The following is a 13631-nucleotide window of genomic DNA, read 5'->3' on the forward strand; positions in this document are numbered from 1 at the left end:
GGTGCAGCTCCCTAGGCCCAGTCTGCAGTGGTAGCCCGCACTCACCCTGCACACAGATCCAGGGCATACACCCCCCATGCCCTCCCGGGGTGCTTGCAGTGGCAAAAGCCGCCCTGCACTCTCCGGATAAGACTCGTAGCTCTGTCCTGTGCCCCGCCCCAGCTGTGTAGCACCTGCCCCAACCCCACTCCCTCCTTCACCACAGGAACCTCAATCTGCCTCCCCCCATCCCTTCCCTGACAACAGACTTACCAGCCCAGCGCTGGTCTCTAAGCTCCCTGGCTGCATATCAGATTGGTATCGGCCGTTATGGCTCCTTAAAAATCGGCCATCAGCATTAGCCCAAAAAATCTCTTATCGGTGCACCCCTATCAGGAGGAAAACACAAAGAACATTTTAAGTGGAAGTCAAGGTTGTAAATATATATCTGATAGGGGGAGAAACCCCAGGCAGTTTGAAAGACAGAAAATAAAACGTAACTGCTGTTTTTTAATATTTTATCTTTGTAGCTAGAAAATAGCATTTTCAGATCTTAACATATCTGCCCATAGATCTTTATTGCCTTTCATTTTATTGACATTTCAGCATAGGATTCAAATTGGAGGCAGAGAAGGGGTGGAAATTAAATCTACCATTTCTGTTTATAATAAAATTATACAACTAGACTTGCCTTACTCTAATTTTCAGTGTAGATTTGAAACTGTAGCACTCATATACAGCCATACACTTACTCTGACCCTTTACACCGAGTTGCAGCAAGTGCCTCATTCTATTAAAAAGACTCCCTAACATACAACATACTAACTTTCCTTACTTTTCGCATGCTAATAGCTAACAGGGATGCAAAACAGTGTCTTGTACATGGAGAGCACAGTAGTTAGGTACCTGAGTAGTAGTAAGGATGATTTGTGGAGCATTAACTTCCAATTTCCTAGTTTTTAAACAGGCTGTTAATAACTAGTGGTAACTTTTCTTCTGATATAATTATTTCTTTGCTGCCTATTCAGAGCACTATTGATTGGGAGCTACTGATGTTTCTGACTTGAAATTGAATGACTTCATGTGCCAAAAAAATACAGACAGACAAGAGCACAGGATTTTGTATCAGGAATGCAGCCTTAATTGGGAAGATAAGTGTAAAGATTGTTTGCTGGCCACATAAAATAATTGCAAACAAGCATTCTCTTCCATAACCAGTTTAGAATAATTTATGCTCTCCATAGGAGACTTCATACATGACCTGTTAGAAGTTAAGAATAGGTTAATTTTAAGTTTCCTAAAGGGTGACTAAAATCAATGAAAATCAATACGAAGCACCTCTTAGAACAAACAAGAGGCTGTTCACACTCTGAAATAGTTTTTATAAGTGTTTTATTTCACAAACCACATGGTGATAGCCTTATCCCTGCTTCTTTTTCATTTTCTGACATATGCTGCTTTTATTTTCTAGCTGCTTTTTCAGGGTGATACTGGAGTTCCCTTTCTTTTGTGTAGTAGTTCATGCTGGGTGCTGGGTTTTTTTGGTGTAGGAAGTGCACTGTGCAGTTTATTCTTTGATCATTTTGATGACCAAATAATTGTTTTATCCTTCTCCTTCCCAAAGGGTATGTCACTTGGTGCAGTTTCTTGATAACTGGCACTTTCTAGCACAACACCAGTACAGTATGTGAGCTATTTTACAGAAATGTATATTTATCATCTCTTCATAATGTCATTGTCCACGTGAAGTAGGTGTTTAAGTGTGTCACAGCTGCAGCTGTGTGTACTGATTGTGGGGGCTCTTGGCATAATTTTGTATGAACATTATAGTACTAGGACTAGGGGGAGGTTTTCTTCTTCCCCCTAAATACAAAGGAATAGGAGGATAACTGTTCTGGGAGAGTGTACGGTCTCTTGGGACATGATCTCCACTCTACTCACATGACCACAAATGTACTTCGTATGTGCATTATATTCCAACAGAAAAATCCAGGTATTGTGCAACAGAGCTATTCTAAATACAGATGCCACCAAATGAAGTGATGCAACTAGGAAATCCTGAATTATGTCAGAGGAAGTGCACAGCAGCCAATAAGACAGGTGGAGGAAGCCCAGCCCCTTTCAACACTCAGGCATCGTCCAGCAGATTCACCAGTAAAGTTATACTGGCCAAGTAGCTTTCAGCCCATGCTAACCTATGCTAGGAGCTGAGTAGCCTTACCTTTGGGGGCAATGTAAAAGTGACGTAAAACTGCGTTCCCCTTCTCCCTTAGTACTTGCTAAGTGCAGGTCAGAGAATTGGGTCCTGTACTCTTGAACATGGAAGTAGACACTGTTCGGTCTGAGAGCAGTGGAGCTCCTACATGTTTTCCCAGTAATGTGCCTGTGTGGTGCACTCCAAGAAGAGATGATAATTTATGTGTTACTTAGTGTTCTGTTAGATCTGTTATTCATTGCCTGGCTCCATACATTGCGTATGCCCTTCAAATCCTGTACTTGATACCAGATTAATTTTTTCATGGGCTTCAGTGGAAGGATGACTTTGTCTCCTTTCCAGAGCCTCACTCCAGTTCTGGATGTGTTGCATACCATTCTGGCTCACTGCTTTGCTTTGGTGTAGCTTGGTCAGCTCGCTTCCTCCTCACTGTCTAGGTGACAGTAGGAGGAGCTGTGAGAGTAGAGAGCAGAAACTCTCCCAGCTCTCGGTTCTGGTGCTAGGATGACCTGTGATTGTAAGAGGCGCTGTTAAAAGTTCTCTGCTTAACAGGGGGGCTGTCACATACTCACCTGCTGGGAAGTCTGGTACATATGCAGTGTGGCCCATGTAAAAGGAGTGGGACACCCAGTGCAGACAGGCTGAAGAACATAGCTGCCAAATTCAAACAAGGCTCTGTTAAGCAAGTGCGAGCTGAGAATTTTCAGTCTCGCGACTTGGCCACACTTTCCAGGGATGCTAGAAGGCATATCCCTGACACTAAGGCTACCCAAGATCCTTTCCCAAAGCTTGGGGGCACTAGAGTTCATCATGGTCAGACGCATTTTAACATGGGCAAAACAACCTCCCCCCTACCCCCAGCTTTGTTGTGGGATATAGCTGAACCACATTTGCGGAAGTTTTCCAATAATAATTGAGCCTCTGGCAAATGCGTGCATGGAAAAAATTGTCAGAATAATTGTTGGCAGAGGGGAAATGTGGCTCTGGTTAAAACTTCCAAACCAGGGACCAGGAGACCTGAATTCACTTCCCAGCCCTGCCACAGGCTCTTGGTGTCATTTTGGGCTAGGTCACTTAATCTGTCTGGCTTTGGTTTTCCATCTGCCAAATAGAGTTTCTTTCCTTTACTGTATCTTTTTTATTAAATCTATAAGACTTTATTTTATCAATTTAAATATAAGCTCCTTGGGGCAGGAAGTGTCATCTTTGGACAAAGACAATAAACTCTTAATTTCATTTAGCCCCCTGTACTGTGGTAAAATGATAAAGGAATCCATTGTATTTAATTACAGGGCAAGTTCAGCTCTTCTGTTGTCTTGTCTGTTTCAAATGGGTTTGGACTCTGAAGTTTTTTGTTGATCTTTCTACAGCTACTGCAAGTCCTTTGCATATGTTAGCAACCCATGCATCAGCATCGGCATCTCTTCCAACGAAACGCCAGAACGGAGACCAGTCGGAACAGCAAGAACTTAAACGTATCAAAACAGAGGATGGAGAAAGCATAGTCATAGCTGTTAATGTGGACACCCCATCTGTTGCAGTGAGTGATCAAGGCAGCCAGAACTAGAAACTTTAGAGGAGTTTGCTTTTTTTAAAAAAATAAGCTCCACGGTGCCAAAAGGAGACACTTAAATATAACACCTAAAATATTGGAACACGTTCTCACGCAGTGGGGAAAGGGCCCTGTGATCAGACTTCAACTTTCAGCACTGAAAAAACAACACAGGTGGCCTTAAAACTCAGTAATTAAAAAAAAAAAAAGTCAAACTGCAAAGCGTCTTGTTCCAGAGGCTGTGATCCCTCTCCTCCCCACTCCCTACTGAACTAACTGTGTACGCTGAGACATACAGTGTTGGGGAGGGCTGCAGCTTTAAAAAATCTTTATTGGATTATTTTAAGGACTGAGTATCTCAGTGTAATGGCAGCATGATAAGCGCTTGGTGTGAACTGGTTTCAAACGATTGTATATTCCTTAAAGGGAACAGAGGCAAGGAGCCATTTCCTACATCTTGGCAGCTAGCCTTTCATAATGACCTACCCAATGCAGTTGTTGGTAGATATGCAGTATTTTGTTGTTCACATGTGGAATTAGAAATTTTTGAGGTGTATTTTCATTTCTTTGCAAAATAATGGGGTCTTTGACATTTCAAATCACTCCATTTCTACTCTGGAAACTTTGAAATCACACAGTACTTTTCATGTGAAATTTTGTTTGGTAAAAAACTGAATGTAGGGTTTTTTTAACCGATGGAATGATTTACTTTTGTCTGTCCTGTTAAAGTTCAGATAAAGCTACTTTATTACATCTGCAAATTTTCATATTTTAGCAGTTGCCTGATAAATTTAATCAAATTTTATTACCATGTGTAGTGATCAAATGCTTCTTTGGGCTTGCATGTAACTGATTAGAAATTACAATGTAAATGAGCCGTTAACTGACGTTAAAGAACTGCTATGAATTTGACCAGAACTGCACTTATCTGTTTCTCTTTCTTGCTACCTTTTGCTGTTTGTTACTTTGTGTTGACTTTGACTGTCCCTGGCATATTTTTCCAGTCTAAAGTAAAACAAGAGTCTCGCTTAATATTGTGTATGTTTAAGATAACAGACTGTTCTTCATTTAGAAAAGATAAAATTCTTTATCACAAGTCCTTTTAAAAAGAGAGTAAAAATTATCTTGTCAGAGGTATATTCAATATTTTTAAGCTTACACACCCATCAGTAGAAATTAATCTGACCAGTTTATCCATAGAACTTTTGATGTCCTACACTGACCTCCTGGGGTCTCCATTAAGAGTAGCTGTTGTGGTTTTCTAACAGTGGCTACCATATTATTATAATAAAAGTTTTTTTTAAAAGTGTGTGTTCTGCAGTTGGACATATTTTAAAATGTATTGGTAATTTCTCACTTTAATTGTGGTAGTAGTTTCCACCTTACATTTAAAAATTAAAAGTTAAGGCTGCTGCCCAGTCTATAATTCACACAATGTCTTATTTCTACGTACAGTAAGGTGAGTTTTAAATCTGGAGAGTTGGCTTTAATTTTGGATTCTGATTTGTCATGTTGTGTAATAATCATGCCATTATTTATAATATTTTTTCCATTTCAAAAAGGAAAATCTGTGTTTTTATGATGGACTGAAACGGCTTGGAATGGCTTATTTTAGGCAGCTTTTGGAAACTATTTACTTGAAGACCAAATATGAAAAATCTGTACTAAGTATTGTGTTCATCCACAAAATGGAGCTGTTACAATGTCACTACAGATAATGCATATTAAAAAATATGAAAAAAACTGTACACTAGCTGAATTTATAATAGCCATTTAAAAGAAATCTGTAACATAAGTGCCATTTCTGTGAAACTGTCAGACTTTTTATTTCACATTAAAAGCAAAATGAATTAGAGGTTTAAAAAAGGAAGATGTACAAAGTTCCCTAGTTGTGTAATCTGGTGTTAGAGATCCCTCTAGTTACAGCCTTAACTGAAAATCAGGGCACTAATTGGCTTTGAAGCACTGATTAGAACTTGGTTTATATTCAGAAGTGACTTCTCACAGTTAGAGCTGAGTGAATAATTAGTGTAAAATATAGAGGTACACCAATACATTGATCTGATATTGGATTGGCACCAATATAAAGAAAATTGATTGCATCGTAAATCTGCCTGAAGCGGCCAGTAATTTGACCAATAAATGCCCGTGAGTGAGCACAGCTGTAGGGCAGCACACAAGACATTGAAGAGCATAACCCAGCAGCTTAGAGAGCTGCCTCCAGCTGGTACATCTATTGTGGTTGAAGGGAAGGAAGGGGCTTGGGGGCACAGATCAGTGCCCCTTGTGGTGAGGGAGGGAGTGGAGCAGGGACTGCGGTTGGTTCTGCCCAGGTAGGGCAGGCATGGGACAGAGCCAGGGCTCGTCCCGAGAGGAAGGTGGTGGCTCCTACCACTGCGTGAACCCTGGGAGGCCATGGAGGGGGAGTGGAGGGGTGGCCCTCAGATCTGTGTGGGGGGCAGGGCAGGACAGGATGCCAGTGTGGGCTGGGGCTGCACCAGGCTCTTCCCCGTGCATGGGGGCTGTGCTCAGGGCTGCGGGGTCATACTTGGGGCTGCACTCCCAGTGCATAGGAGCTGCACTCGAGGCAGGTGGTGGAGCTGGGAGGGGGGTTGTGGGGGTGTTGCAGCCACTCCATATTTTGCCATAGCTCCTTCCCAGTGCTGCTGCTGCCTTGAGCACAGCCCCCATGCGCCAGGAGTGCAGCCCTGAATATAGTCCCCACATGCAAGGAAGAGCCTGGCACCAGCCCACAGCTGCATCCTACCTCCCCTTGTGCCTTCCAGAGTTATGTGCAGCAGCAGGAGTTGCCACTGCCCCCCCCCCAAGCAGCATGCAGTGGCACGGGACCCCCCCCGCCACAATCTGCAGCTCTGTCCTGTGCTTGCCCCTCTCTGGCTGGGCAGCACTGACTCTAGTCCCTACTCCACCCCCTCACTGTGGGGGGTGTTGATCTGCAGTCCCCCATGCTCCTTCTCTTCCCCCTTTCCCATCCAGCACACCATACTTACCAGCTGGAGGCAGCTGTATCAGAAATCAGATCAGTATTGACTGATATGCCTCCTTAAAAATCGGTATTGGCCCCCAAAATCTCTATCGGTACACCCCAAGTAAAATGTTTAACAAAAGTTTTATTCAGAGAAGTAAATTGCTTTAACATTTATTCATTGGGTGGTGGGTCTATAAAGGATTCACCTGCTGATACCCCTGATCAGAGGGTCTTGTATTGGCAGAAAAAATTGGGGTAGGCAAAATGTAGGCTTTGTCCTGATTCAGCTATCCTGGACATGGGATTTGATAGCACTTTGATGTTTAGTGGCTGCTCTTGAAAGTTCGAGATTAGGATTCCGACTCAGGAAGTTGGTTTTGTGAAAATAGAAGCACCTTTCTGCAGAAACGGAGATAATAGGAAGTGTAGGTTTCCAAGCAGTATTTAAACATAGCAATATACAAAACCAGCAACAAAAAGTTCATAACCTCTCCCATACAATGAGGGCCAGTATTGGTCTGTCCTACCTTTCAGGACTTAGTAAGCCAACAGAACACACTTTAGTTGTTCAATATACCGGGTAGAAAGCACACAGATGGAATGACAGCGAGCGTATAAAAGTAAAGCAAAGATTGAGTGAGGCTCTTCTCACAAGTGTGCTGTGTTGATATGGTACCAATGACCTTACTGAATTAATTTAAAATACCAGTCCCTTGAGTCTTCTGACCACATTGCTAGCAGAAATAAAAAGTGTTCATATGTATCATAACTGTGGGGTCTAACCTCCCCCTACTGTTGAAGTCTCTGTTGCAGTTGGCTCTTGTGATGTGCCATATATTAACTGCCTTCCTCTGGATTCTTTTCAGGATGTCTATTTCTGTTCTACTTCTGTCAAGCCTGTTTTTATGAAAGTGGCTGCTGAAAATGCCTTTGTAATGGAAGTGAGCATGTGGTATATAGCACTGGAGGAAAATGGTCTTTCTTCACCCCTGCTTCCTTTGCTTAACACTTGTCTGCAGTGGTTTTCTTTCATGCTGTTTTTAGATTTTTGGAGGACAGAGACTAATGTATGGAAGATTGTTTACTGCCATCCAGCGCTCTTCCCAAGCTGCAATGACGGATGTTTGTCCTCATGCTGACTTTGAAACCTCTGTGATGCTTTACAGCAACAACCCCACACCTCTCCTGGGAGAAGAAACATCGAGGCTACAGCAGCCTAAGCACTAGCACTTCAAGCCAGGTCTTCTGTGAGATGAGAATATCTAGTCTCTGAACAAAAACAGTTGTAGTTCTCATTGCGATGGCCATAATGCCTTAAGTCCAGAAATGACTGCACCCTCAGCAAGTTTGGAGATGACACCAAAGTGGGGGAGTATAGTAGATACACTGAAGGGTAGGACTAGGATTCAGAGTGACCTAGACAAATTGGAAGATTGGGCCAAAAGGACTCTCATGAGGTTCAAGGAGGACAAGTGCAAAGTCTGGTACAGGCTGGGGACGAACTGGCTAAGCAGCAGCTCTGTAGAAAAGGACCTGACGGTTGTGGTGGACAATAAGCTGAATATGATTCAACAGCGTGCCCTTATTGCCTAGGAGGCTAATAGTATACTGGGCTGCCTTAGGAGTGTTGCCAGCAGATCAAGGGAAGGTGATTATTCCCCTCTATTCAGCATTGGTAAGGTCACATCTGGAGTACTGTGTCCAGTTTTGGGGCCCCCACTACAGAAAGGATGTGGACAAGTTGGTGAGAGTCCAGCAGAAGGCAACAAAACTGGTTAGGGGGCTGGGATAAGTGACTTGTGAAGAGGCAGAGGGAACTGGGCTTATTTAAGTCTGCACAAGAGAAGACTGAGGGGGGGATTTGATAGCAGCCTTCAACTACTTGAAGGGTGCTTCCAAAGAAGATGGAGCTAGACTGTTCTCAGTGGTGGCAGATACAAGAACAAGGAGCAGTGGTCTCAAGTTGCAGTACAGGAAGTTTGTTAGATATTAGGAAAAACTCTCTCACTAGGAGGATGGTGAAGTGCTGGATTGGGTTACCTAGAGCCATGGTAAAAACCTCCAAGGCTGGAGATTCTAAGGCCCAGCTCAATAAAGCCTTGGCTCAAATGATGTAGTTGGGGATGGTCCTGCTTTGAGCAGGGGAGTGGATTAGATGACCTCCTGAGGTCCATTCCAGCCCCAATTTTCTATGATTTGATTTATGATTAAACATGTTGATTTGTAACTGGATGTGCCTTGCCACTAAAGTAGTATTAACAGTTATTGTATCACTGTTTTAAAAGGAGCACAGCTTTCCGCACAGTCAAGCTTGTAATTTTTAGGAGCTTGTTAGAAAACAGTGAACAATGCTTTTTTTTTTTTTATTTGCATTTGCACGAGCTGAATTAACTTAGCAATTTCAATTTTTTTTAAGCACCAACTAATTTAATTTTTTTTTTTTTAAGTTCTGGATACATAAAAAGGAAAATAAATTTATCCAAGCATGCTTGCAACTGGCATTGTTGAAGGAAGTATGACCTATATAATTTATAAATCAATTAGACTTAGCCATTCATATTTAGATCTTAGCCCATAATTGATTTTTCATTTCTAAAGGGAAACAAGCTTCCCTGCTTTTTCAGCTCACAGTTGTTTCTTGACTTGGGCTGAATTGAGGTAAAGCAAATTGCATGTGCCAGTTCACAGAGAGTATAGATGGGTATGACAGTGAAAGTGCTTCAGAAATGGAGCACTTAAGCTGTGGCCAAGCCCACAGCGACATGCAACACACCCACAACTGGAGGGATTCACAGTAGCCACAGGTGTATGCTAGAGACAAGCCTACTGCATCCTGTAGCCTGGCAGTGAGCACGCTCCTTTGGACACTGCCTTGGTTCTCCCAGGGCCACCCCCCACCCCCTGCCTCCTTAACCAGGGATTCTGTTCTCTGGCTTCCAACCCCTGGGTAATCTTCCACATCAGGTCTCTTGGTGCATACGTCTAAAGAGTAGAGATGGAATATGTAGAAGATACAGTGACAGTCTGCCCTGCTGGTTCCCCCTCACCCTGTTTCCCTCATCTGTGGGAGGGGAAGGGGATGAGAGAAGTACTGTGAGATGCTGGAGGACCAAGCCCTCTCGTGCTTCAAAGAGTATGTAGCCATAAAACAGGAAGTACTTTCTGAAGCATTTCCACATAGTATCTGCTTTACTTAGGGCATTTTAGAGCCCTTCAAAAGGTCACCCATATGTGTTTGCACACTCTGTAGCCAATTTGACTTTTTTGCTGCTTTAAAAACTACAACGCACTCACCCCTGATTAGTGGTTTTATAGTTTTAGGAAGTGGCTGATTATAGAAAGTTTAGGTTTTCATTTTAATACTATCTTTTTGTACAGCTTATGAATGAAAAAAAAAAGCTCATATGGTCTCAACATATAGTAGTGAACAAGGTACTTCCAGACTACTGCTGCTACAAGGAAGAGAGGTGCAGAAATATTCTGCAAGAATCCACGGCAGCAGCAAAGCTGATCTAAAGGTAGAAAGATGAATCTTACTGCATTTAAATCATAGGAAAGACTCAGAGGCAATTCAGTTACTGGACACAGATACTTGGGTCATAGTAGGCTTTTCAGACAAGCCTAACAAACATGCAGTAATTGAAGAAAGGAGAAATTCAAGCTTGTTGAGGTTACCATAGACCGTTACCCTAGTAGATGTGGTAGATATACTAGTATTAGCTCTTTATGAAAGATGTTCTCTACAGACTAATTAACTTGTGGGAAAATTCTGCAGTCAGTATGCACAAGAGTCAGTTAGATCAGTTTAGTAGTTCCATCAGAGTTTAGGCCAGGGGTGGGTAATTACTTGGGCCTGAGGGCCATGTAGAGAGTTTTGATGAGCTGGTGTGGGCTGGGTCAGCACATTTCCCCATCCCCTACAGCAACTCACCAAGACTCCTTAAGGAGGCTTTGCATGGGTGGGGAACAGTGGTGTGGAACAAGGCGGGTGTGATCAGCTCCCTGCATGCCCTGCCCTGTGTGGGGGAGGAGTTGCAGGGAATGTACAGGGGGTACACGTGTGTGTGTGTGGCGGGGGGGGGTATATGCGGTAGAGCTCACCTGGTTCATGGCTGCCCCCACAGTGTTCCACATGGGGCTGAGTGCTACCTGGGGCAGCCCATGCCATACTCCTGCCCACACCTGCTGGCCACTGCACAACTTCTGCTGGGGCTGTTCCCAGTGTGCTTGCAGCTGGCCAGGCTTGCGTTGTTATCAGGAGGAGAGGGGAGCATAGCAGCACCCAGCTGCAGCTGCACTAGCAACAGTCCCACTGGAAGCTGTGCACAGGCCTGGGCCTGGGCTGTTCTACTTCCCTTGCCCCCAGGTGCAGCTGTTACTTTTTTTGTCCCTGCTGCATCACTCTGCATGGGGAAGCTTCAAGCCAGGTGACTCCTGCCCAGCCTGTAGAGTTCCAGCTCCCAGCTACCTTTCAGCTGCTCCACCCATCTGACAAAATGAGCAGCCACCTGTGGGTAGCTGGCAGGGGGCCTGGAGCTGGGGCCCGAGCTACCCAACTGAAGCTTCCCACTTGGAGCTGCATGGCTGGGGCAAGGGCTGCAGAACAGCTCCAGGAGCCTAGGCCCCAGCCAGTGTGCAGCTTCTGGTGGGGCTGTTCTCTGGGCAGCTGCAGCTGGCTGGGTGCTGCTGTGCTCCTCTTGCCTCTAGTAGCAGCCCTGCCAGAAGCTATGCTTTGGCCAGAGCTTGGGCTAGCTGCTTCTGGGAGTGGATAGGGCTGTATCCCCCTGTGGAGCACTCCAAGGGCAGCTGTGGGCTGGATCCACTCAGTTGGCTGGATCTTTTGCCAACTCCTGGTTTAGGCCACATACTGGCCCTCTGTCCAATATCACAGCCCCAGAGAAGATAGCCCCAAAACTAGAGCATTACAGATTTGTTTACTATGCTGTTAACATGTCTTGTTAATTAGAATATGAATAATTACTTTGTAACCACCTCCATCAAATCTAAGGTACCAGTCTGTCTAGTTACAGGTTCTTTACCTGTGCTTTTTTGTGGGCTGCTCCACTTTTCTCTGTTCTTGCTCTCCAATTAATCCTTATGTTCCATGGTCTAGGATTGTGGTTTGCCTAGCAGTTTAAGCATATATTAATTAGCTCTGTACTGTACCCTTCTAGCACTTCCTGCAGCATCTACCACCTCATGGTCTGCTGCTGTTGCCCAGGTTGTTCTTTTTCTGCACTATTTGTCTTTTGTATGCTTCCCCTGCTCCCCCCGCATGTTCTTGCCAGCCAACTACATTTCATTCCAGAGATGAGTCTGCATGTGCCTGCCTTTTCCACTGTCCATATCCCAGCAGCAGGACTGAGAACAGGCTGCTTAAGATGTGCATGATTTGTTAGAGACCAGGTAATCTGCTCTGAGAAACAATGCAAGCCTGTCCTCGACATAGGCCTTGTAAATTTGCTTATTTTCAGTGAGGCTGTACAACTTTTACCCTATCCTCTGCCTGCCTAGTTGGAGTATTTTGAGCCTTACTTAATGGCAGTACTAAGACAGGTATAGAGAAGATGGATCAATTTAGAACAGAGGCTTCATTAAGTAGAAAAAGTGAGTTGCATTTCCCCTAGAAAGTTCTTTGTAGCTTGTTGGATATGATTAGTGGCTTTAGACTGAGCAGTCAATTAGCTTAATTAATAAAAATGCACCTGTGATTCTCTTTGGGAAAAGTCAGAAAGAGTGATTTGAGCCCTGGGTAGCTTCTAATCCAAACAAAACCAAAAAAACCCCCCACAACCACACATACCCACCTAAGACATGTCCTTCACTTAAAGTGAAATAAGACAGCATTGCACAGACACTTCTATCACCACGCTTGTCAACTGAGTTTATACTTACAGCAATATAGTCAGTGCTGTCCTCAGAACTGCTGCTGGGAAGTTAGCAGCTCTAAGACACAAAAAGCCATATTCTGTATTTTCTGGACAGTCAATAGGAAGCTATGACTAGCTGAAACTAAAGCATGAAAGTGTAAGACTTACTTTATAGTTATAAAAAGTAGACTTAAAAGCTCTAACACATCTACTGCACCACTGCAGTAGATTTAACTGAATACACCTACAGGAGGCACATGTGAGGGTACTTAGTCATAAGTCACATGTCTCAGCTTCTGAGCAACTTCCTTCCTAAAAGGCACATCTACTTCCTTCCAAAGACGGAACAGTTGTTTGCAACTCATGCTGCTCTCCCCCATTTACCAGCACTAGGGGTGCACCGATAGAGATTTTTTGGGCTGCTACCAATGGCCGATTTGTAAGTGAACCATATAAGCCTATACCAATCCAGTTGCCCATATGCAGCCAAGTCTGGCTGGTAAGTCTATTGTGGGGGGGAAAAAAGGGAGGGGGCAGATCAAGGCCCCCACAGTGAGGAAGTGGGGCAGGGACAGGTGCTGCTGGGGTGGGGGAAGAGAGGAATTGCTCTTGCCCTCGGAGGGCATGGAGGGCTTGTGTGTGTGCCCCCAGATATGCATGCAGGGTGAGGGCAGGCTGCTGCTGTGGGCTGGGGCCAGGGCAGCACTGTGCTTGGGGCAGGTGATGGTGCTGGGAAGGGGCCATGGACAAATTTTGGGGTGGCTGCAGGCCCCCACTCCCAGTGCCGTCACCCCCTGCTGAGCACAGCCCAGCCTAACCCCCCACTGGCAAGAGCTCAGTGCTGCCCTGGCCCCAGGGACAGCCTGCTCTCACCCTGCACACAGGTCAGGAGGCAGGAGGGGTGCACGGCCCCCATGCCTCCCCCCAGGGAGGTGTGCAGTGGAAGGAGCCCCTCCCTTCCCCCCCTCAGTGAGCCATTTGTCTGTCCTGTATCCACCTCCCCTTGCCTGGGCAGAACCTGTCACT

General features: G+C 44.7%; 1 protein-coding gene across 2 annotated transcripts in view; it reads left to right on the forward strand.

Moving 5' to 3' along the window:
- Positions 1 to 5494, forward strand: part of FOXK2 (forkhead box K2) — an 89861-nt gene extending 84367 nt beyond the window's left edge. The window contains exon 11 of one of the 2 annotated variants that reach the window (XM_019542703.1): positions 1008 to 1142. In XM_019542703.1, coding sequence (XP_019398248.1) covers positions 1008 to 1018 — 11 coding nt within the window. In that variant the 3' untranslated portion in view covers positions 1019 to 1142. Of the gene's footprint in view, positions 1 to 1007; positions 1143 to 3564 lie in introns of those variants that run through there. The other variant, XM_019542702.1, reaches the window with a different exon arrangement.
- The last annotated feature ends 8137 nt before the right edge of the window (positions 5495 to 13631 follow it).

This window comes from Crocodylus porosus, unplaced genomic scaffold, assembly GCF_001723895.1.
Source record: "Crocodylus porosus isolate Cpor-Errol unplaced genomic scaffold, CroPor_comp1, whole genome shotgun sequence".
NCBI lineage: Eukaryota > Metazoa > Chordata > Crocodylia > Crocodylidae > Crocodylus > Crocodylus porosus.